Source organism: Hippocampus bargibanti, linkage group LG08 (assembly GCF_051943395.1).
Source record: "Hippocampus bargibanti isolate YZ-2025 linkage group LG08, ASM5194339v1, whole genome shotgun sequence".
In the NCBI taxonomy this organism is placed as follows: Eukaryota; Metazoa; Chordata; class Actinopteri; order Syngnathiformes; family Syngnathidae; genus Hippocampus; species Hippocampus bargibanti.
In genome coordinates, this window is record NC_142741.1 from 636533 (window position 1) to 657870 (window position 21338).

The 21338-nt window shown below is 39.9% G+C and overlaps 2 protein-coding genes across 4 annotated transcripts; both read left to right on the top strand.

Moving 5' to 3' along the window:
- Positions 1 to 559: 559 nt before the first annotated feature.
- hoxd3a (homeobox D3a) lies at positions 560 to 21137 on the top strand. 3 transcript variants are annotated; one of them, XM_089002504.1, is made up of 4 exons: positions 560 to 687; positions 16183 to 16242; positions 17706 to 18323; positions 19534 to 21137. In XM_089002504.1, exons 3-4 carry the CDS (start codon positions 17822 to 17824, stop codon positions 20307 to 20309), a joined length of 1278 nt encoding a protein of 425 aa, XP_088858630.1. In that variant the 5' UTR covers positions 560 to 687; positions 16183 to 16242; positions 17706 to 17821; the 3' UTR covers positions 20310 to 21137. The 3 variants fall into 3 exon arrangements, with proteins under 3 accessions (XP_088858630.1, XP_088858629.1, XP_088858631.1); XM_089002503.1 differs by lacking the exon at positions 560 to 687 and adding an exon at positions 13305 to 13841; XM_089002505.1 differs by lacking the exon at positions 560 to 687 and adding an exon at positions 14674 to 14953.
- hoxd4a (homeobox D4a) lies at positions 6172 to 11022 on the top strand. Its single transcript, XM_089002506.1, has 2 exons — positions 6172 to 8597; positions 8892 to 11022. Exons 1-2 carry the CDS (start codon positions 8213 to 8215, stop codon positions 9191 to 9193), a joined length of 687 nt encoding a protein of 228 aa, XP_088858632.1. The 5' UTR covers positions 6172 to 8212; the 3' UTR covers positions 9194 to 11022.
- Positions 21138 to 21338: the final 201 nt, after the last annotated feature.

Genomic DNA, 21338 nt, shown 5'->3' on the forward strand with positions numbered 1-21338 from the left:
ATTATATTAAAGATTTAAATTATGACATTTTAATGTTTTTTTTTTTGCTTAAAAATTTCAATGTTTCAAGAATAAAGCAAGGTAATTATAATATGATAGGATAGTCCGCTTAAGGTATTATTTTTGTTCCTGAGAACTGAAAATGCATGGTTCCATCTAACTTCTCGGTCTTTGTGGCTAATGTTTTTGTCGACTTTTAAGCAGCAGAAGGCGAAAAGGAACCTGCCTGGGCCCCTTTCCTTTATGCGCCAAAAAATAGGAAGACTTACTGCAGTGGAAATTCCTTTTTTTTTTTTGCTTTTTGTGTTTGTGTGTGTGTGAGAGAGAGAGAGCACAATTTACAGCTTGGCACTCGAAGTCTTTATGAGCTTCTCTTTCCTGTCATTGGCTGAAAATGGTCACGTGAGGCAGGCAGCAAACGTCTGCACGGCTCTTGTGCTCATTTGCCATGCAGGCAGGCAGGCTGAACCCCCCCCCCCCTCGCCCCCCAACCCTATTTCACTCCCCCTTCCCATCCCACGTCCCCCCCTCCCTCTGTTCATCAGCTCATTCTGCGTCTATATGCTCTCCAAAGCGATACGATGTCAAAATTGCCAGTCGCCTGCTCGCTCCATCGAGGTCGACTCCACATCCGGCAGCGTCCACGTCAACGTCGACGATTAAATATGGATTATCCGCCATCGATGTGTAAGTTGTTGTGCACGCGACTGCATGGGAAATTTTGACAACTTCCTGTTGCGCATGACAAACAAACCAGTGGCGTTCCAGGTCGTTTGGATGCCATGTTTGGAGATAAGCTAATAATAATCATCATTCTATATTTGGGTTGTATGGCGACCCCATCTTTTTTAGAGTGATTTCGATTGAATGATAGTTTAGCAATCGATTGCTTCTGTCTGACATTTTTTTTTTTCGTTGTCATTTCAAGTCATTTCTCTTGTCATTACGGATGGTACGACATGCATTTAAAATTATTTGGTGTGCGAATCGAGTGGAAAAAGTCTTTAAAAACTGTGTTGAGTGGAAAAATAACGCTTAAACACGAAGAACACTGTCTTTTTTTGTTGCGAACTTGTTATTGCCAATGCTGTTACATTGACATCGAAATAGCTTCTTCATTGTTTCTTTTTTCCTTTTATTTTTATTTTTGAAGTTTGTGGGGGTGTGAGGGGGCTAGGGGGGCATTTTCCTCGCTGGTTTGAGCTGTTGGAGATGGGGCCGAGTGAACAAAGACAGTATTTCAGTGTGGCCTGACAGGCAGCTGCGAAAGTATTTACAGCCTCACTGCAATGCGGCAAAATGGAGGCTGCACAGCACAACACAACACAACACAACACAACACAACACAGACAGCAGCAGTCTAGTAGCTTGTGAAAAAAAACACGCAACGGTGCCATCTTTTGATGCATTTTATTTTTAGATTGGGATTATTCTTTGATTAAATTTATATGCTCCATGATGGATTTGTGAATATCCTTGCAAATTTCAATTTGCTCAAATTAAATGGAGACATTTGAGTTCACTGTTTGATTGCAAAAAAAAAAAAAATATTTGCAGTGCAAGTCTTTTTTTTATATCATTTGTCATGCACGTTTGGTTTAATGCGTAAAATATATATATATATATTTTTTTGCCCAGAAAGGCCTCGAAAGGCTTTAGACGTGAACTGCAGCAGTCATTACACGACTCAGGGCAACCGCAGAGAAAACTCTACTGAAAAACTGAACGAAATGAAGTTAGAGTTGATGTAAATTTCCAACAGGGGCCTCCTTTTAACACTTTTCTCAGATGACGACAATACAGTACAAACGTTTGGATGTTGAAGAGAGGGAAAAAGGGGGGTGGGTGCAATACACAAGCCTCCGGCAGGAGGTGGTGTTGCCCAACAGTCAGCCGCTCTGACGACGGTGCTGAACTCTGATTGGTTGAGAGGTGCTGTCACCTGACTCCTCTTCTCTCAAAGTAGTTCCGGGGAGGATTCTGTATTTGATTGTATGAATATAGTTTTAAAAATAGGCTGCGATGTATTTTTTCAAACGTACAGTGATTTATAAAGTGTATTTGTAATGAGTGAGGTGTAGAATATTATATTAACGTTATTTTTTTGACGTTCATACGCGCTCGTATGACGTCACATTTGACGAGAGGCACGAAAATGGCCTCAATCAGTGTTTCCCAAATCAACTGTGTGAACTTTCATCAAATGTGCTTTTGTTCCAATTGTATTTATTGGTCCAGAAAGTAATTATTGAAGTACATGAAGAAGCGTTGATCTGTCCGTGCCAGCGAGATATAGTGACAGGCACAACAGTGTAATGTTTTTACACAAGATGGCAGAAGGTCCAATCGACGTTTGTGTCCACCTGTTGCCATGCAGGTGTTCAATTAAACTGACCGAAATTCTCAACATTTTTATTAGTCGTCCCACTATTTCTACCACTTATGTCATTACTACAGTATTGCCCTTCCTACTACTTGTACTGCTACTACTATTTATACAATACGATACGATACAATACAATACAACAAAAAAACTGCAATTGGACCTTTTATGATTGTTACTATAATGCTACAGATACTACTACAGTATTACCCTACTAAGAGTAGCCTACTGCTACCACAACTACTACTAATAGAATAACTACTATTACTTCTTCTACTCGTCCCTCTGATACTATTCCAATGAGTATTACGATTTCTCTTCTTCTTAGTTCTACTGGTACTCCTGTTACTATTATGAGAGAACCACTACTATTGCCCCTTCTTCTTCCTAGTACTGCCACTGGAGTATAAAATTTACCTTGACAATACAATACAATACAATACAATACAATACAATACATTCAATCCATATTGATTTATATAGCGCTTTAACAACAGCTGAAGCTGTGACAAAGCTCTTAACATGGACAACTATCATATACAGGAAATAAAGCTCGTATACGAAACCCCTCAATTCTATGAGTATTGCCAAATAAAACACGAATGAATATAAATCAACAACAATTCAAATCAGTGGCTATTATTCACTATGATTATTTTTCGATATCCTGAAATACATTGCCCATTTAATGATGCATATTTTCCATTGACTGCTCCCACTCATCGGCATCAATGTTGTTATTACGATGATTTATTTTATTAGACAATTAATACTTTTGTTATTCATAAAATAAATGAATGCGTATATAGACAAATAAATAAATACATGCATAAATAATGCAGAAATGCTTAAATAAATAAATAAATGCATAGACGTACAAATAAATAAACAAATACATATACAGTATACAAATAAATAAATAAATAATAAATAAATGCTTTCATGCACAAATAAATAAATCAACAATCAACAATAAATGCATACGGCACAAATAACTAACTAAATAAATAAATACACAACTAAAATTATACATGTAATAAATACATAAATACATAAAATTCTACAATTAAAAACACACATAATCAATGATACAGTATGCCTGTTATTTTGAGGGGTACTTTACAGAAACATAAATTCCTGGATTAACTACTACTATACTACCATTATTTTGAATGATAAAACATATAAAAATATTCCAAATTAAACCAAAATATATACTATTAGACGACTATTATTTGAATGTTTTTATGTCCCTGTTGTGTTTCTTATTTGGCTTTGTGTTGACTATGATGTGAAGCGTTTTGTTACAGCTGCAGCTGTTGTGGAATCGCTCTATCAATTATATATAGGATGTATTGTACTGTATAAAACATATACAAATGAAAATAATATACACGAAAGAAAAATACATCCAAATACATGGATGGTTTTCTTGTTTTTAGGGCTTGCTGTCCATTTCAGTGATGCAACAATTGCCCCCTTTTCCTTCCTTCCTTCCTCGCCATGACTGCGGAAATGCAACTAACTTTGTGGGATTATTTAAGGATCCGCGCGCTCTTCTGAGTGGCTGGCAGGAAACACGTGACGCCATGAAACTTTGCTGGGGGGGGGGGGGCTTCATGTCGCCTACAAAGACGAAAAAAACGCCGCTCGTGCATGCTGCGGTGCGCGCGTGTCGCCTCTACTGCGGTAAGACGGCGTTTGATCGTTTGCTGCATGGGCGTTATGACGTCACGCAAACAAGCTGAACGTCAAAAATGGGGCCGGAGGGAAAATTATGGGAGGGGTTCGGGAGAAGACGTCTTGCAAGACTTTCTTATCGTGACCCCCCACCCCCACCCCCGCGTATAGATTCGTGACGACTTGGAACATTCCAGCGCCGTTCATGCTAATGCTAATGCACATATGCTAATTTGCAGATGTGCACTGTTGCTCCTAATTTCTAAAATTGCATTGCAATAAAAAAAAATGCATGGAAATGTTGATCACGTGTGGCCTTGGGGCCTGTTGTGTCTAATTTTGGTTGTTCGCCATAAATGACTGACGGTGATGTAATTATAAAAAAAATAACAGTTGTACGTGTCGAATTTAGCTAAATATTTTTTATCGTGATATTTAACAACAAATCAAAGTATGACATCGAATAATTTGGTCTCATTTGACGCCCCCCCCCCCACACACACACACACAGTCTCTCTTAAATGCTGCTGAATGGAGAGAGGCCATGACACTTGTTGCTTGGAGCGTTTTAGTGAAGAAGAAAAAAAAAAACAACCAAAAAAGAAACCGCTGACTGTATGATTCTTTTGTGCTCCTTTTCGGCTTTGACCCGTCTCAAGTGCCAGCCAGGCCTGGGAGAGGTGAAAGACAGGTCAACCTGTCTCACTGACAACACACGTGCTCATATCGTCTTACATTGACGTTGTCCTTTCAATCATTTGAAACCAATTTTTGCCATAAATGTTATCTTTCTTTTCATTTGTATGACTAAGAATGTTTATCAAACTTCTTTTGGAGAAAAATATTGATATACGTATATACACACTGTATCTATTTTGCATATAGCTAAATAAGGAACCTGCTATTGCCTTATTCTTAAGACACAATTATCTTTTAGAGCAATTTGCATTCTCATTACAAAAAAAATGATCATTTTAATCAATGGAGCAATGAGTAGAAAATCTAAAAAGAACATATTAGAGCTATTTATTATGTGCAATAATTAATCAATCAGAGTGAAAGCTTAGCTGCCGAGCTGTGGAAGTACCTGCCAATGTGCTTGTAGTTAATGGCTAAAAAGGGGAATTGGTCAATTTATACCCCCTTTGAGCTGTCAGAGGGCTTGAATTATTATTTTTTAGGGGGGGGGGGGTCTGGACTGTGTGGAGATGAGCAGGATTTAGTGCATATAGACACTTTATTTGCAAGTAAAAAATAAAAATATAATATTTCGTAGATATATAGTATATGGTAGATATACAGAAGCATTGGTTCAGGTTCTACACAGGTTAATTATAATAACATAAATATATTATATATATATATATATATACATTAAACAAGGATACATACAAATAAATTAATATCTTTTTTTAGGGGGAGCTTAAATGCAAGGTGTCCATTTCGTATGATTGTTTTTAATTATTTTATTTTATTCTCTAAAGGAAATATTGCACTGTGAGATGATTATGCTACTGCATTAAAAAGGTCATGATGACTTGGAGGTGAAATATTTGGACAGTACTCAGTTGGATTAAGGTCTGGTAAATCATGAGGACATTTTTTGACACCATATGAAAAATTAAATACAACTTAATAACATAATAATAGCTCCAATGCTAACTATGTAGCTGGACAGTTGAAGTGATTTTTGCCTTATTCGGTTTACCATTGTTTTTTTTTTTTTGCAAATAAATAAATGTAACCCACAGGAAATGATATAACTTGGAAAAGGTGAATAAACAATTCTAAATTGAGAGGAATGCACAAAAGAGGCCGGAATAACTGGGTCATTATCAACAGGCAAATGGCGGAAATTGCAGTCAAACACACAGACACACACACACAGGAAGGAAGGAAGGAAGTATTTGGGGATTGTGGTGTTTATTTCCACGTCCAAAAAAAGTTATCAAGACTTGTTTGTAGCTCGCTGAACTTTGCTTGTTTTCGTGTTCATTTGCCGAAGAAGGCCTAGCGTCGTCTATATATACCCTGTAGAACCGAATTTGTGTGATCCAAATTCAGTCACAGATTCGATTCTAGGGGAGTATATGGTCGATGAAAAGACTTCGATGTAGATGTCGTTCCCCTTGAGACAAGAGTGGAAGACATTTTGACTCGTTGGATTGAAGAAAGCAGCTTTTGTGACAGATGGCTGTCCAACGCGTTTCATAAGAACGAATTTACGATTTCATAACAACGAATATATAAACAATAATAATAATAATAATACATGTAATTAATAATCGCCTTTCAAAACTCTCAAGAACACTTTAAAGTCACGGGATACGTTTTTTTCGGTGGCTGAGCAGCGGCAGCCAAGACGGCGTCAACAGCGTTCACTCAAACCGGAAGTAACAAACAACTTGGTCAATTGTTTTCGATTTCGCCAACGAAAATAAGTGATTGAAAACTTAAGTGAGGTTTTCAACTTGAAATGACATTTTAGGACAAACTACACAACGATATAAAAAATAAAAATGAAAAAAAGTGATGTGGACTCAAAATGTCAAGGCAAAAAACGTCAATAAAGTTTGACACGAGGCATATTCAACAACACATTTTCAAGTTTCGCCCATGTGAACTTCGACGTGTAAAGCAAACGCCATGCTAGCTTTCTTAGCTAGCTTGCTGTTGTTGCCATACATGTTCAAAATCGATCTTTTGAAGTTCGTGAACTAAAATGAGTGATTTTAAAACTTAAGTGAGGTTTTCAACTTGAATGGACATTTTCAGACAAACTACACAAAGCTAGAAATAAATAAATAAACAAAAAAGTGAAGTAGACTGAAAATGTCAAGGCAAAAATTTCAATAAAGTTTTACATTGGTTCCATTCAACAACACATATTAATTAACACTTTACAGACCATATCGTCCCTTGTGTCGCCCCTCCACCCCAACTTCGACGTGTAAACAACTCGCTACGAAGCAAACGCCATGCTAGCTTTCTTAGCTAGCTTGCCGTTGTTGCCATACATGTTCAAAACTGATCTTTTGAAGTTCGTCAACTAAAATTTGTGATTTACTACTCTGATTTTTTTTTCCAATTTGAATGGACATTTTAGGACAAATTACACAAAGCTATAAATAGATAAATATGGAAATAAACAGATAAATAAACCCATAGATAAACTCCTACCTACCTACCTACCTACGTACGTACGTACGTACGTACATACATACATAAGTGAGATGGACTCAAAATGCCAAGTCAAAAAATGTCAATAAAGTTTTCCATTCGGCATATTCAACAAAATATTTTCAAGTTTCACCATGTGAAATTTGTCTTTCCTTTATTTTAAACTAAGAATGAAGAGTTTACAGAACATATATGTGTGTACATTTGCCAACCCCAACATGTAAACAAGTCAGCTATGACGAGAAAACGCCATGCTAGCTTTGTTAGCTCGCTAGCCCTTGTTGCCATACATGTTCAAAATCGATCTTTTGACGCTGTCCCAACACAAATGACCATAGTAGCCCCCACCCCCTTAAAAATAGACGTTTTATTTTTGACAGTCAAGTTGTTGTTGTCCCTTTTTTTCAATGAATGCTTCCCAGAGGCAGCCAATTGTTAGCAAGATGACGGGATGAGATTGGTGGAACTTTTAGATGGACCCCCCCCCCCCCCCTTTTTTTTTTTTTTACAAAGACAGTCGCCATCAATTGTCCTCACGCTGCTTTTATACCGGGAGGGGGGCCGGGGGGGTCTTCTTTGTCGCTTTGAACAGCACAAAGCTGCATCTGAGCTTGGTGGTGCACGGATGCTCGACTTTGCACGGTTTTGTTTTATTTTGAAAGCTCATTCGAGGTGTAGAAGGCGCACTTTTTTGTCATCTGCTCCCATGCACGCAAGCAGATGTTTAAACCTCGATTTCCCCCTCCCCCCTCTAATTAGGGGCATATTTGGATAGGATGAAATTGCTCTTTCCTGGTCTGTTTACCCTTCCGAGCAGCAGAAGCAGCAGAGTCACCTCCATTGGCCCGTACGGTCACATGGTCCGCTAACTTTATTCAGTTGACACCAAAAGTAGGAGGGCTTTATGGAGGCAGGGAGGAAAAAAAAGACAACTGGAGAAAATTGACTATTTTCTACCTTCACAAATTAATGGCCATGAGTTCCTATATGGTCAACTCCAAATATGTGGATCCGAAATTTCCTCCCTGTGAGGAATATTCGCAGAATAACTACATCCCCGAGCAAGGTTCCGACTACTTCAACCCATCGCAGGACGCTGATTTTCAACACCCGCACCCGGCCATTTACCCACGCGCCAACTACCCGGATGGAGCGTTCGCCGCGCGAGAATCGCCCTCGCGAGCGAGGGGTCGCGTCCAAGAGAGAACCGGAGCGCCGAGTCCGTTCACCGCTCGGACGGAGTCGGGGGAGTCGCTCCGCGGCCAACCGAACGACGCCAAGAGTCCAAACGGAGTCCAAACTAAGCAGCCTGCGGTGGTTTACCCCTGGATGAAGAAAGTGCACGTCACCACGGGTAACGTCGCCTTCTACTTGAACGACAAAAAAAAAAAAAAAAAAAAATCACGCCGTGTGATGTTTATGGGAGCTTTTGAAAGGGCTTGGCAATTACACGAGTCGTAAATTTGATGCTTATGGGGGGGAGTGAGGCGGGGGGGCGAACAGGCCGCGAAATAGGAGAGTTTAAAAAGCTCAAGGGTGCTTGCAATCGCGGTTTTTTTTAAGTGTACGTAAAGCCCTCATATACAATTGCTCCCCTTACAGCGACTTTGGATCTTTGCATCACTTTTCTTTTCAATCCCTTTCGCAGTCAATCCGGATTACACTGGCTCCGCCGAGCCCAAACGTTCGAGGACGGCGTACACGCGCCAACAAGTTCTGGAACTGGAGAAGGAGTTTCATTTTAATCGCTACCTGAGCAGAAGGCGACGGATTGAGATCGCTCATACGCTTTGTTTGTCCGAAAGGCAGATTAAAATTTGGTTCCAGAACAGAAGGATGAAGTGGAAGAAGGATCATAAACTGCCCAACACCAAAGGCAGGTCGCTGCCGACTCACGGCCACCTGCAAAGCCTCAACAAGGACAACAGCACTCAAATCACCTCCTTATAAATCACTACGCGTTCACTTTCATTTTAGAGTTTCTAGTTTGCATTTTTACTTTTTTTTATTTCTAATTTTTATTTCGTATTTTTGAATTTATTTTATTTGAGTTATTTTTATTGTTATTTGTTTGTACAATTTATTTGTATTTTGTTATTTATAATTTTTTTAATTTGTATTGTTTTTATTATTTTTATATGTTTGTTTTATTATTTTAATTTATATTTATCTCGTATTTTTTATTTTTATTATTTTTATTAATATTTTATTTGTAAAATTTATTTGTATTTTTTTTATTTATAATTTATAATTGTTTTTATTATTTTTATTTGTTTGTTTTATTATTTTTATTTATATTTTTCATTTGTAGTTTTATTTAAGTTTTTTTTAATTTATTGTTATTTTTATAGTTACTTTTATTTTTGTTATTTGTATTAATTGTATGATTTTTATTTTTATTATTTTCATGTTTATTTTTATTAGTTTTGCATGGACACAAAATCTTTTTTTCCTCCACTCTTATTTTTATCGAACAACAAAAATCAGTGTTGACCTTTTTACGTTGATAAATAAATAAATAAATAAATAAATAAATAAACCAATCAGTATTTTACAGCAGAGAGGTTCGACACATTTCGTACAAAGAGGTGCTACAAACTGAAGCAAACATCATTTTTATTGTTATTTTTAATTTCATATATTTATTGATTTTATTTTTTGGGTGGGTGGGTTAAGCGCCCCGAGTGGATCATCTCAGTGGATTCACGCTGCATGGGTTCAAATCTTTATTCAAAAGAAGCTTTATTTAGCAACGTTCGTTCCAAATTAGGCGCAGGAAAAAAAACATATTTAAAAAAAAATGACAAAGAAAAATCTCCTTCCGCCATTGCGCAATTTACTTGAAGAAAAATCGCAAGCAGGAAAACCTTTTGTGTGTATTTCGCTTTTCTTTGTTTTAACTTATTTTGTACAAAAATCATTCCTTGCATACAAATAGCCATAATGATGCTTCCTTAATTGTTCATATTTTGCCCTTTGCTCTTCCGCATGACGCCGAGTTTGTTTAAGATACTACGAATATTTAGCGAAATGTTTTTTTTTAATTTATTGCTCGTCAAATAAAAAAAAAAGATGTACATTTTTTTCAAATCTCGCGATAAAATGAAAGCGATTCCTTTCTTATCATCTTTTACACACAAAAAAAAATGTGTGCATGGCTTTTCCGTCGTCTTAGTTTCAATATGCTGATAATGTATTTTTGTCTTTAGTTTCACAAAAGGGACGTCATGCCAAGTAACAAAAAATAAAATAAAATCAAGAAGTCTTTTTTTCTCTTTCTCTCTCCACTGGTTTTTGTTTTTAACCCCCCCCCCCCCCCCCCCGGTCATTGTCCTAAAACAAGAAAAGGCCCTAAAGAGCTTCTCCCATGCATCTCGCGGAGGGTCTTGCCGGGGAGGTATTTGAGCCCAAGATCGGTTGCAGGTTCATCCAGGGGACACGCTCAAGCCGCGAGGGATGACCCTGCCCGACACCCCCCACCCCCCACCCCCTCAAAATGACCCTGCTGGACGAGCTGCATTTTCTCCCCCTTTTTTTTTGGTCGTCCCAAAGAAAGATTCAAAGAGAGTCCACGTGCTTCCATTTCTACAACAGAGTTCTTTCTAATGCGAATGCAGAAAAAAAGACTCTGCTCCGATTAAATGCGTCTTTGTTCAAGACGCAATGTCTTTTACTGCTTTTATTTTTGTACGTGCTTTTTACCTTGTATTTGTGCATCGAGATGTGAGAAGTATATTGGAAAATAAACTAATCAAGATTTTTTACTGATGATGCATTTAAATGAGGGCAGAAAGAAAAACGTGTCTGATTTTTCGGTCAATGCAATCGTCCAAATTGAAAAGAAAAAACACAAAAATGACTCTTAGTTGAAAAAAATGGGTCAACGTTGCTTACAAATATTTACTATATATATATATATATATTATTTTTTTTTCTTCTGGGGGGGGGGTGATATTTGACGCCCGAGGTGCCACAAGAAAGGGCGCTTTTGGATAACATTGGCCAAATGTGCGCCTTTTGGCTGCTCTTATGGATCAAGAACATTGACTAAAAGGAAGAAGAAGAAAAAACATCCATGTGGAAAGGGTCAGTTTTTGAAAGAACAAAAAAAAACCTACACTTGATATCCTATTGAGCCATTTTTATTTTTGCTTAAAGTCTTTCTCGATTTCTCTCTACGGTTCCTTTCTTTGCTATTTCTTTGTTGCGAAATACAAACGCGGGCTTGTAAAGTCGTGAGCACACATGCACAAAAATATGTAGAAAAATAAAAACAATGCCATGACTTGGAATGTAGAAATTGCCAAGTGAGATAAAAATGAAGTGAATCTCCTATTTCAATGAATCTGATTTGGGGGGGGGGGGTCCAAATGATATGAACTGCCCCCATCCAAAAACTTAATCCCCCCTTAAATAAGTACATTGTACATAAAATATACATTATTGACATCAATGGCAACAATGACGTAAAACAAGCACTAGTTTAGTTCCAAAAAATGTTGAGGTATTTGCATCTCCCCCTATGCAAATACACACAAAGGACAATGGGTTCTATAAATGCTTATTTCCTCCAACGATCCAAGTTTCACATGAGCAAAAGTAAAAGTGTACGACTTCAAATGTTATGTAGGCTGGTATACCCGCTTGAGTTGAGTTGAAATGATGACAAATTAGATTTGCTGTGATTTGACGATACACCGAGCAAAGCGCCATTTTCATTGAAACGCGCTCAAAGAGCACTGAAGACTGAAGACTGCATCCATCCACTCTGGATGACACTTACACAAAAGTACAGACAAATACCATCTCAAATGTAAGAAGAGAGAAAAAACAGATATATATATCACATACATATACACATACGTATATCACATATACGTATACACACATACATATAAGCATATATACACATAGAGCACATACATACATATCACATATGTACAGTATACACATACATCACATATATGTAGACATACATATACAAATATATACACATACCTATACACATTCATCACATATACACACACACATACATATAGATACATATGTATATATATACACACACATGATACACATATATATACACACATGCATCACATATATGTAGACATATATATACATATACATATACATATATATATATATATATATATATATATATATATATACATATACATACATACACACACACATATGTATACATATATATATATACACACACACACATCACATATATGTAGACATACATATACAAATATACACATACCTATACACATTCATCACATACACACACATACACACACACACATATATATATATATATATATACACATATATACATATACACACATATACACACGTATATATACATATATACATATATACACACGTATATATACATATATACACACGTATACATACATACATACATACATACATACATATACACACATTCATATACACACATATCACATATATTCACATACATACGTATATACATGCCTCCAATTAAATACAAATACACGCAAGCGCACATCAACCAAATATCACCCCAAGCCCTGTATTTGTGTATGTATGTATTTGTGCTTTGGTGTAAACGTTACGTGACTTTTTTGGGTGAAACACGTGATCCTAAAATGCAGCGAAAAAGTGATTTCAAGATGACCCCCCCCCCCCCACCAATCCCATGAAAATAATCCCCACCGTGATTTCAAATGGCACCAACGGAGAAAGGCCACACACATTGTTGACACTCATATCAATATCACGCGAGAGACCTCCAACAAGACATGTGGATCCCCCCCCCCTTCCCCCACCACACACACACACACACACACACACACACACACACACACACACACACACACACACAGCATCGCGATATCTCCTGTAATTGACTCCAAATGAAATCTAAGTAATGTCCTTGAACGCATCGGATGGATGTAGATGGAGGGGGGGGGGGGTCGCCCCCATCCGCCCCCTCCCCCTTCCACGATATCATTGGCATCTCTCGGAAAGTATGTGATGTGATTGGACTACGACGCGTCGGGGTGACCTAGATGGGCGAGCGCCAATAAATGGCAGCCTTCGGCAGAGCCTTCGGAAGCCTTCGGGAGCCTTCTGCAGCTAGCCTTGCCACTTGCAATGACAGCCGCATGCGCCAAGGCTGCTTCTTCCCCCGCTTGCTGCTTCTCCCCATCCGGCCATATTTGACTCCCCCCCTCCCCCTTCCCCCTCCTCACCCCTCTCCGCCTTCCTCGCTTCTTGACAACGACGGCGCGTCGTCGTCGTCGTCCTTTTTTGTTCTCCAAGGGGGAAAAAAATCCACGCCGACAGCATCTCGTTGGAAATTTGGCAACCCCCCCCCCCTCCACTCACCTGAGTCACGTGACCGTCCGGATCATTAATGCCCCCCCCCCTTGAAGCGCGGCATCGTCATTAATCGAGAGGACTCTATCTTGACTTGAAAAACTGAAAAGATCTTCCGAAGGAAAGGAGGGGGGGGGGTCCAAAAATAAGGGGGGGGGTGGTTCAATAATACCCCCTAAGCATCGCAGCAACGTCGGGGAGCGACACATCCGAACCGACGGACGCTCGGGTAAGCTCTCATTATTTACTGCATCACTTCGTTATGGGCGGGGGGGGGGGGGGGGGGTCGCACGTACGCGCGTGCATGTTGCAACTCGTTTCGTTTTGCCATCCATATTTGCAAAATATGAACCAAAAAAATGGAACTTTGGACACGAGTGCATGCTTGGAAATCATTCTTCATGCAAGTCATTCCTGAAGGAGTGTGAGAAAGGGGAGTAGGGGCTTTGGGGGGGGGGGGAGGGGTCGAAAATTGTAAACCTTTCACTTATATGACCCCCCCCCCCACCCATGAACATTGACATATTTTTTATATAGCATAACCTTCCTCATTATAAATGAAATGTATTATTATTATTATTGCAAATAATGCTTTTCCTATAGGAAGACTTGTTGCCCCCCCCCTCACCAACCTCCACCACTGAGAACAATGGCCTTACCTTTCCAGATGGTTTATAATATGCCCCCCCCCCCCCCATTTTGATAAAAAAAAATGTCTGACGATATAATCATGTAGATTGAGTGAATGGATGAAACGTTGATGGAAGCCTTTGTGTTCAAATCGCTGATGTAGAAACAAATCACGTGGACAAATATTCTCGCATCTTGCTGGGCACTGCCTTTATTTGTCATCATAACACCCCCCCCCCCTCCCCCTCACTCACTCGCTCCCACCTTTCCCCCCTCCCCCACCCTCTTGTAAAGCAAATATTCTACTGTTTAGCTCTCAAATGTACACTTGAATTCCCGCTTATTTCACTTGCCGATTGATTGCCAGTAAGGGTTTTTTTATTTGCCTGCAACCCCCCCACCCCCACCCCACCCCCACCTCATCTCCTTCTCTCCTCTCCTTTTTTTTCTTCGCTGTACACAAATAAGGATACCCAATGTTGGCTGTTTATTGGTAGCGGCACTCTTTCGGGAATACCGTCTCCAACTGCTGGATTGGAAATGTCTGTAAAAGAGCAAGATTGGCTTTAGGACAAGAAGCGGGCGCACATAAAAAAAGGGGGGGGGGCGGCTGAAGGATTTATTCGACAAGGAGTCTGCGTGGGAGCGAGCTTGCCATCTCTTTTTTATTTGATTTTTTTGTCACTGTAAATGAGGAATTGACGCGCACAGGTAAGCAAACCTGCACGGCGCAAAGCAGACCTTTTAAGCAGGTTCATTTCATGTGATTTGATGGAGGATGCTCGTTTCAAAAAACGGATGCAGAGCTTCCGAAATATAAAAAAAGAAGCGGAGGTATTTTGGAGAAGAGGAAAAAAAAGACGAATAGGATCAAAAACGGAATCTTTGGAGCTTTTGGGTTATTTCGAAAAAATAGGGAGAAATCCAATGCACTTTTCTTCATCTTTTTTTTTTACTCCTGGATCGTAAATCACATTAATTTGTTGTCTTATCGTCACAATGGCGTTCGGGGAGTGTGTGGGGTGAGGGGGGGGGGTGATTTATGTGGTTTGAGCTTCGCGGCTTTGTTTAAAAAAAGCTCAAGTCATGTTTTCCGGATTGACGAACAAAGGATTTGGATTTTCAACCCGTTTTTTTGCCATTGTTTTTAACGTAAAAATACATCGGCATTATAATTTAATTTCATCATGAAGGAATTAAAATCAGATTTTTGATCACAATGAAGATTGTTTTTTTTTTTTTAAATAAAATGGCCGCAAAATCGCTCCTCGACAAGACGCAACACGCCCCGACGGCGGTGATCCAACCTGTCTTATAACTAATTATTTCTTCAATTCCAGCCCTTCTCTCACCTTTATACGCCTCCCTTGCGAATAATTCGCGACTCCATCGCGGAGACGATAAATGTCGCGTCTATTGTACGAAACAAACTCACCGTAGCAGCGCGTAGGCGACGAACAAGCGAGCTTTGAATAGGCGACTCATGTCGGCTACGAGTCGCCCACAGCGAGTGGGTCGAAACACTCCGACAAGCCCTTACGTCGAGCCCCTTTGGAGAAATAATTCCACATCCGAGGCACGACGCGCTCGAATTTCACTCTGAACGTCGCAACTTTACGCGCAATTTGTGCTTCTATTTAAAGCTTTTGCCCTCCCCAAAATGTCCTCTCGTTGTTCATTAAACTAGCATTCTAAAAGCTCAAGCCAAAAAACAGCTTATGCTTGCTAAATATCGTCTTTTGTCTTTTTAAAAGTGCGCACGCGGGGATTTCTTCACCCCGAATGCTTCCAAGCGTCACGTGATACGTTGCTTTAGAGACCCCATAGGGGATTTAAATAAAATAAAATAAAAAAAAACCTCAAATGTAGAAGGATTTATTGTTGCATAATATGTGCTCGATTGGTGCAATGAGTAATTGCATTTGTGTTTTTCTTTGCAGGTGGACTTTGGAACGGGGATGGATTTTTAAAGGACGTCAAGGATATTTACGAGGATTTTGGTGAGTAACACACACGCACACATAAACAACAAACAAAGCCTTTTGTTGTTTTCCCCCCCCCCCCCCATAGCCCTCTCAACACAAAGTGAACCTTCAATGACCTAAACACGCAGACACCATGCATGGAAATGTCATTATTAAGCTCCCTAAAATAAAAAGGAACTGCAACAAATTGTCCAATTATAGCATGCAAACAAACAAAACAAAAAAAACGACCAAAATCTTCCTTAAAAAATGACACAAATCCGAACAACGCTTGCAAATTCCGCGTCAATGCAAAGAACGAGTCCATTTTTATCAAAGCAACTCGGCACCCTCGATATCAAATTCTTTTCACCTCCCTTCCACCTACGCTTGGTTGTTTTGCACTTATAGTCGAGTGCAGTGTGTGTGTGTGTGTTTTGCGTGTAAGACACATTTGCGCTCATAAATTTTCACTTGTGACAGGTGCAATTGTTATGCTAGGCGCTACCACGACTACCGTTAACATACACGACCGTAGTCTGTTTTTTTGCGGATATTTACAAGGCGAATTTCAGTCTAGTTGGCGGTGCATAATTAATTATTCATCGTATTTGGCTATTATACATGTAAACACACAGCTAGTTTTATTTTTGAAGCGAAATATATGCGTAAAGTCATTAAAATATACAAAAAAGGGAAATGGACGCATCGTGTTCATATGAACACAGATAAATTCATTTACAAAAATCAAAACAGAGTGTCAAATAGGGTCGAATGGAGTATATTATTAACAGTAATATCACGATTTATAATTAACAATCATTCATTTGGCAAAAAAACAACATTCATTGAAAATGAATCGATCTGTGTTCGTATAAATACGATCGGCGTAAATGGGGTAAAAACAAAAATAATCATAAAAAATATCCTGATTTTAAAAAATATATAATTAGAGAATTATTATCGTTGCCAGGTTTGCACTAGCAATTTTTTTCGTGCAAAAAACTACTCCACGTGAAAATTCAAATAAAACGACCCGGTGCCTTAATTGTTCAGTATTAACTCGTGTTATTATTATAATAATAATTATTATTATGCCTGGCGTGTTGAGATTATTTGCGAATTTTGCCTACCACGCCCACATCAACGAGATAGTATACCCCCTGCCGCTCCCCCTCACTCCCATTTATCAATATGAAGAGTTATCTTATTTTAGGGTCCCTCCATTGACGAACAATGCACAAGGCGCTTTGTCAAAGCTGCTAAGAAGTGAAAAGGTCTTTGTGTGTTAGGGTTGTCAAATGCTGATTCAGCTTCACAACGAAGCCCCACATGCAGAGAGTCACTCTTTTGGAGCTTCAAGTTAAACTTTAACCGTTTTGTGCGCGTAGGGGTGTCTAGGGGGGCTACGGGCTAAACTGGCGCTAAATCGAACACACCTTCGAACAACAGTGTACGTGAACCTCCAAATATAATGCGTCATATTTTGGGGTATGCAGGTGACAGACTGGAGCCAAAGTGGGGGAGGCCCATCACCTGAAAAAAAAAAAAAATACACTGATGCCATTGGAGAGACGCTCCCTGGGTGATCGTGTGTAAAAAGCCACCAACAAGAATGCAGAAAGCGACCTATTACGACAATTCTGGACTCTTCGGGGGCTACGCGTACCCCAAGGCTGACCCGTACAACTACACGCATCAAGCCTACGCGACGCCTAACATCGAGGCGGACTACCAGAGCTCCGTATGCCCCGTTCAGACCCCTGCGGTCAGGCCGTTGACCCTCAAAGAGAGTGATTTACAAGGAGACTGCATGCGGCAAAGCAGCAGCAGCAGCAGCAACGGCGGCGGTAGTAGCCAGAGCGACAATAACCCCACTAGCAACCAAGCGCCGAGTGTCGGAGAGCAACAACAACAACAACAACAACAGCAGCAGCAGCAGGCCGGAGCCCCTCTGCCGCCGTCGCCGGGATCCACCGGCACGGCGCCCCAGAAGAAGAAGCCTCCGCCGGGAAGCAGTAACGCGTCACCGGTTTTGACCAAGCAGATCTTCCCGTGGATGAAGGAGACGCGGCAGAACGCCAAGCACAAGACAAATAATCAGTGCCCAGCCGCAGGTAGGTACAATGGATGGATGTTTGCGCATGTAAGATGCACTCTCGGCTAGTCATCACCATAGGTGTTCAAGTCAGGGCGTGGGGGCTAGATTAGGCCCGCTGTGCAGGACTATACGTGGCCCATAAATCAAAACACAGGCAGGATTTTTTTCTGCTACAAAATATGGGCAAAAATGACTCCACTTTTGAGAATGATAAGATAGTGAAAAAGTATTTTTTTTTGGGTTGCAAAATCCTTTTTTCCACAACCTAAATTAAGATCATATGTCGGCAGACAAAAATACATTACAAGGGTCATTATATTAAATGACAAAAATAGCAATTCAATGATAGCTTTTATGTATGTCATATGTTAACATTGAATGAATGTACATTGGGGTTGCAACAGACTTTCTGCTAACCAATTTTTTTTCATCCATTGATTAATCACACCGAATTATTCAACATTTTAATTCCAGTTCTTTGATTAAAAAAATCTAAATGACAGCCCAGAAAGTGCACAAAAAAATGACGGTTTTTGTCCCTTACATCTCAGAAAGGCATAAAAATGATGATTCATGTTTTCAAAAACTGCAATTATTTGCTCAATAGTTACATTTCTTGCACGTGGAGGGGGATTTACCAGTCATATTTCTATATCGATATACGAACATCTAGATATATATACATACAGTATATAGATATCTATATATATATATATATATATATATATATATATATATATATATATATATATATAGATATATAGTGTAGATATATATATATATATATATATATATATATATATATATATATATATATATATATATATATATATAGATAGATATAGATATATAGATACACAGTAGATATAGATATATCTTTATATCGATATACAGATATCCATACAGTACATATATAAATATATCTATAAAGAGATATGTAGTAGATATTTCTATATATATCTATATATAGATATATGTATAATAACAATAATAATAATACATCTATACATATATCTAGGAACATATAACTATAGACATCTAAACTGTAGATATATACAGTAGTTATATAGATACAGTAGTTATATATATATAGTACTTATCTAGATATATAGATATATATTTTGATATACAGATTTTTAGCTATACAGATAGGTATATAGATATATAGATTATACATGTGTTAAATGTCCATTTTTTTTTTTTTTTTTTTTTTAATTCCCTGTCAGGTGAGGTGAGCGACGAAAAGAGCCCTAGCGGGCCGGCGTCCAAGCGGGTCCGAACGGCGTACACCAGCGCGCAGCTGGTGGAACTGGAGAAGGAGTTCCACTTCAACCGCTACCTGTGCCGCCCACGCCGAGTGGAGATGGCCAACCTGCTGAACCTGACCGAGCGCCAGATCAAGATCTGGTTCCAGAACCGCAGGATGAAGTACAAAAAGGACCAAAAGTCCAAAGGGCTGGCGCACTCGCCCCCGGGTCACTCCCCGGACCGAAGCCCCCCTCTCCCCGGCGCCAACCACATGGGGGGCTACTCGGGCCAGCTGGGAAGCTCGCTGGCCTACGACGCCCCGTCCCCGCCGCCCTTCGCCAAGCCCCAGCAGAACATGTACGGGCTGGCCGCCTACACCGCCCCGCTGGGCGGCTGCCTGCCGCTGCAGAAGCGCTACCAGGGCGCCGACTACGAGCAGCAGCAGCAGCAGCAGCAGCAGCAGCACCAGCACGCCCTGCAGAGCGGCGCCGCCTTCGCCGGGGCCGACCTCCGAGGCAGCCCGGTGTACGTGGGAGGCAACTTCGTGGATTCCATGGCGGCCTCGGGACCCGTCTTCAACCTGGCCCACCTTCCCCACCCGTCGTCCACCAGCGTGGACTACAGCTGCGCCGCCCAGATCCCCGGGAACCACCACCACGGACCCTGCGACCCTCACCCGACCTACACGGACCTCACCTCGCACCAAGCCACTCAGGGAAGGATTCAGGAAGCCCCTAAGCTCACGCACTTGTAGTACGAGTGCGGATCCGCGTGTGCGCGTGCCAAGATGACGCTCGGGGTTTTGTTTTTTTTAACGATTCGAATTTTACGATTCGATTATTCGCGCGAGTCGCGTGCGTTCTTATCATCGTCATCACGGCGTTGACTATTAGTGTGCGTTTTCTTTTCCAAACAATTCTCCCCACGTTATTGAACACGTGGGAAGGGATGTCCGAGAGGCCCTTGACCCCCCCCCCCATCCTCGATATCTAAATATACAAAGTGCAATGCGCATTCTGGACTGAATATTTGACTGGAAGTAAAGCTTGTAGGCGATGAACGTAGAAAATCATCAGTAGTGAGAAGGACTTTTTCTCTTTAAAATTTCCTTTTTTTCCTCATCCTCGTCATATTTATTTCTATGATTATTGAATAATCATTTTTCTTAAGGGGGGGGCTATTATCTATTTATTATTTAACGATTGCACATTATTTATAAGCGAGTATTTATACGTGTTTTTTTGTGTGAGATTGGACAGATCAGTGCACTTGATGGCAAAACAGGGTTGTTAAAAAAAAACAAATCTCATTGTACATCGGGGGGGGGGGGTAAATAGGGCATTTTATAGTGTATAAGCACCACATACGTGTCCATGGTTAATCTTGTGTGGAATCTTAAAACAAATCGTAGACTATCCAAGTGTCAAAAAAATATTGTAGGCACCAGCATGTCATTTTTTTCTACTCATTGTCTACCGTCGTTAACTCATCCAATTTACCACAACCCCCCGCCCCCCTCCCACGATGAGATTGAAATGTTCTATTTTATGGTGTTTTTGTAAATAAAGTGCGGAAACTTGAATGTTTTATTTCCATCAGACGACGTTTGTTTTTATTGTGAACGGGAAGATGATGTCTGTGGATGGAGGCTACAGGGGGGGGGGCAATTCAACGCCACTGGACTTTACAAACAAGCTAAAGGATGATCGATAAATGAGATGCTAGCATATTCAAGTTATATAGTGCATTTCAGCGAACTATAACCCCCCCCCTCTCGACGCTT

Coding starts and splice junctions, on each gene's coding strand:
- hoxd4a (XM_089002506.1), top strand. CDS start 8,213: ATGGCCATGAGTTCCTATATGGTCAACTCCAAATATGTGGATCCGAAA. Junction 8,598..8,891: donor GAAAGTGCACGTCACCACGG/GTAACGTCGCCT, acceptor TCCCTTTCGCAG/TCAATCCGGATTACACTGGC.
- hoxd3a (XM_089002504.1), top strand. CDS start 17,822: ATGCAGAAAGCGACCTATTACGACAATTCTGGACTCTTCGGGGGCTAC. Junction 18,324..19,533: donor TAATCAGTGCCCAGCCGCAG/GTAGGTACAATG, acceptor ATTCCCTGTCAG/GTGAGGTGAGCGACGAAAAG.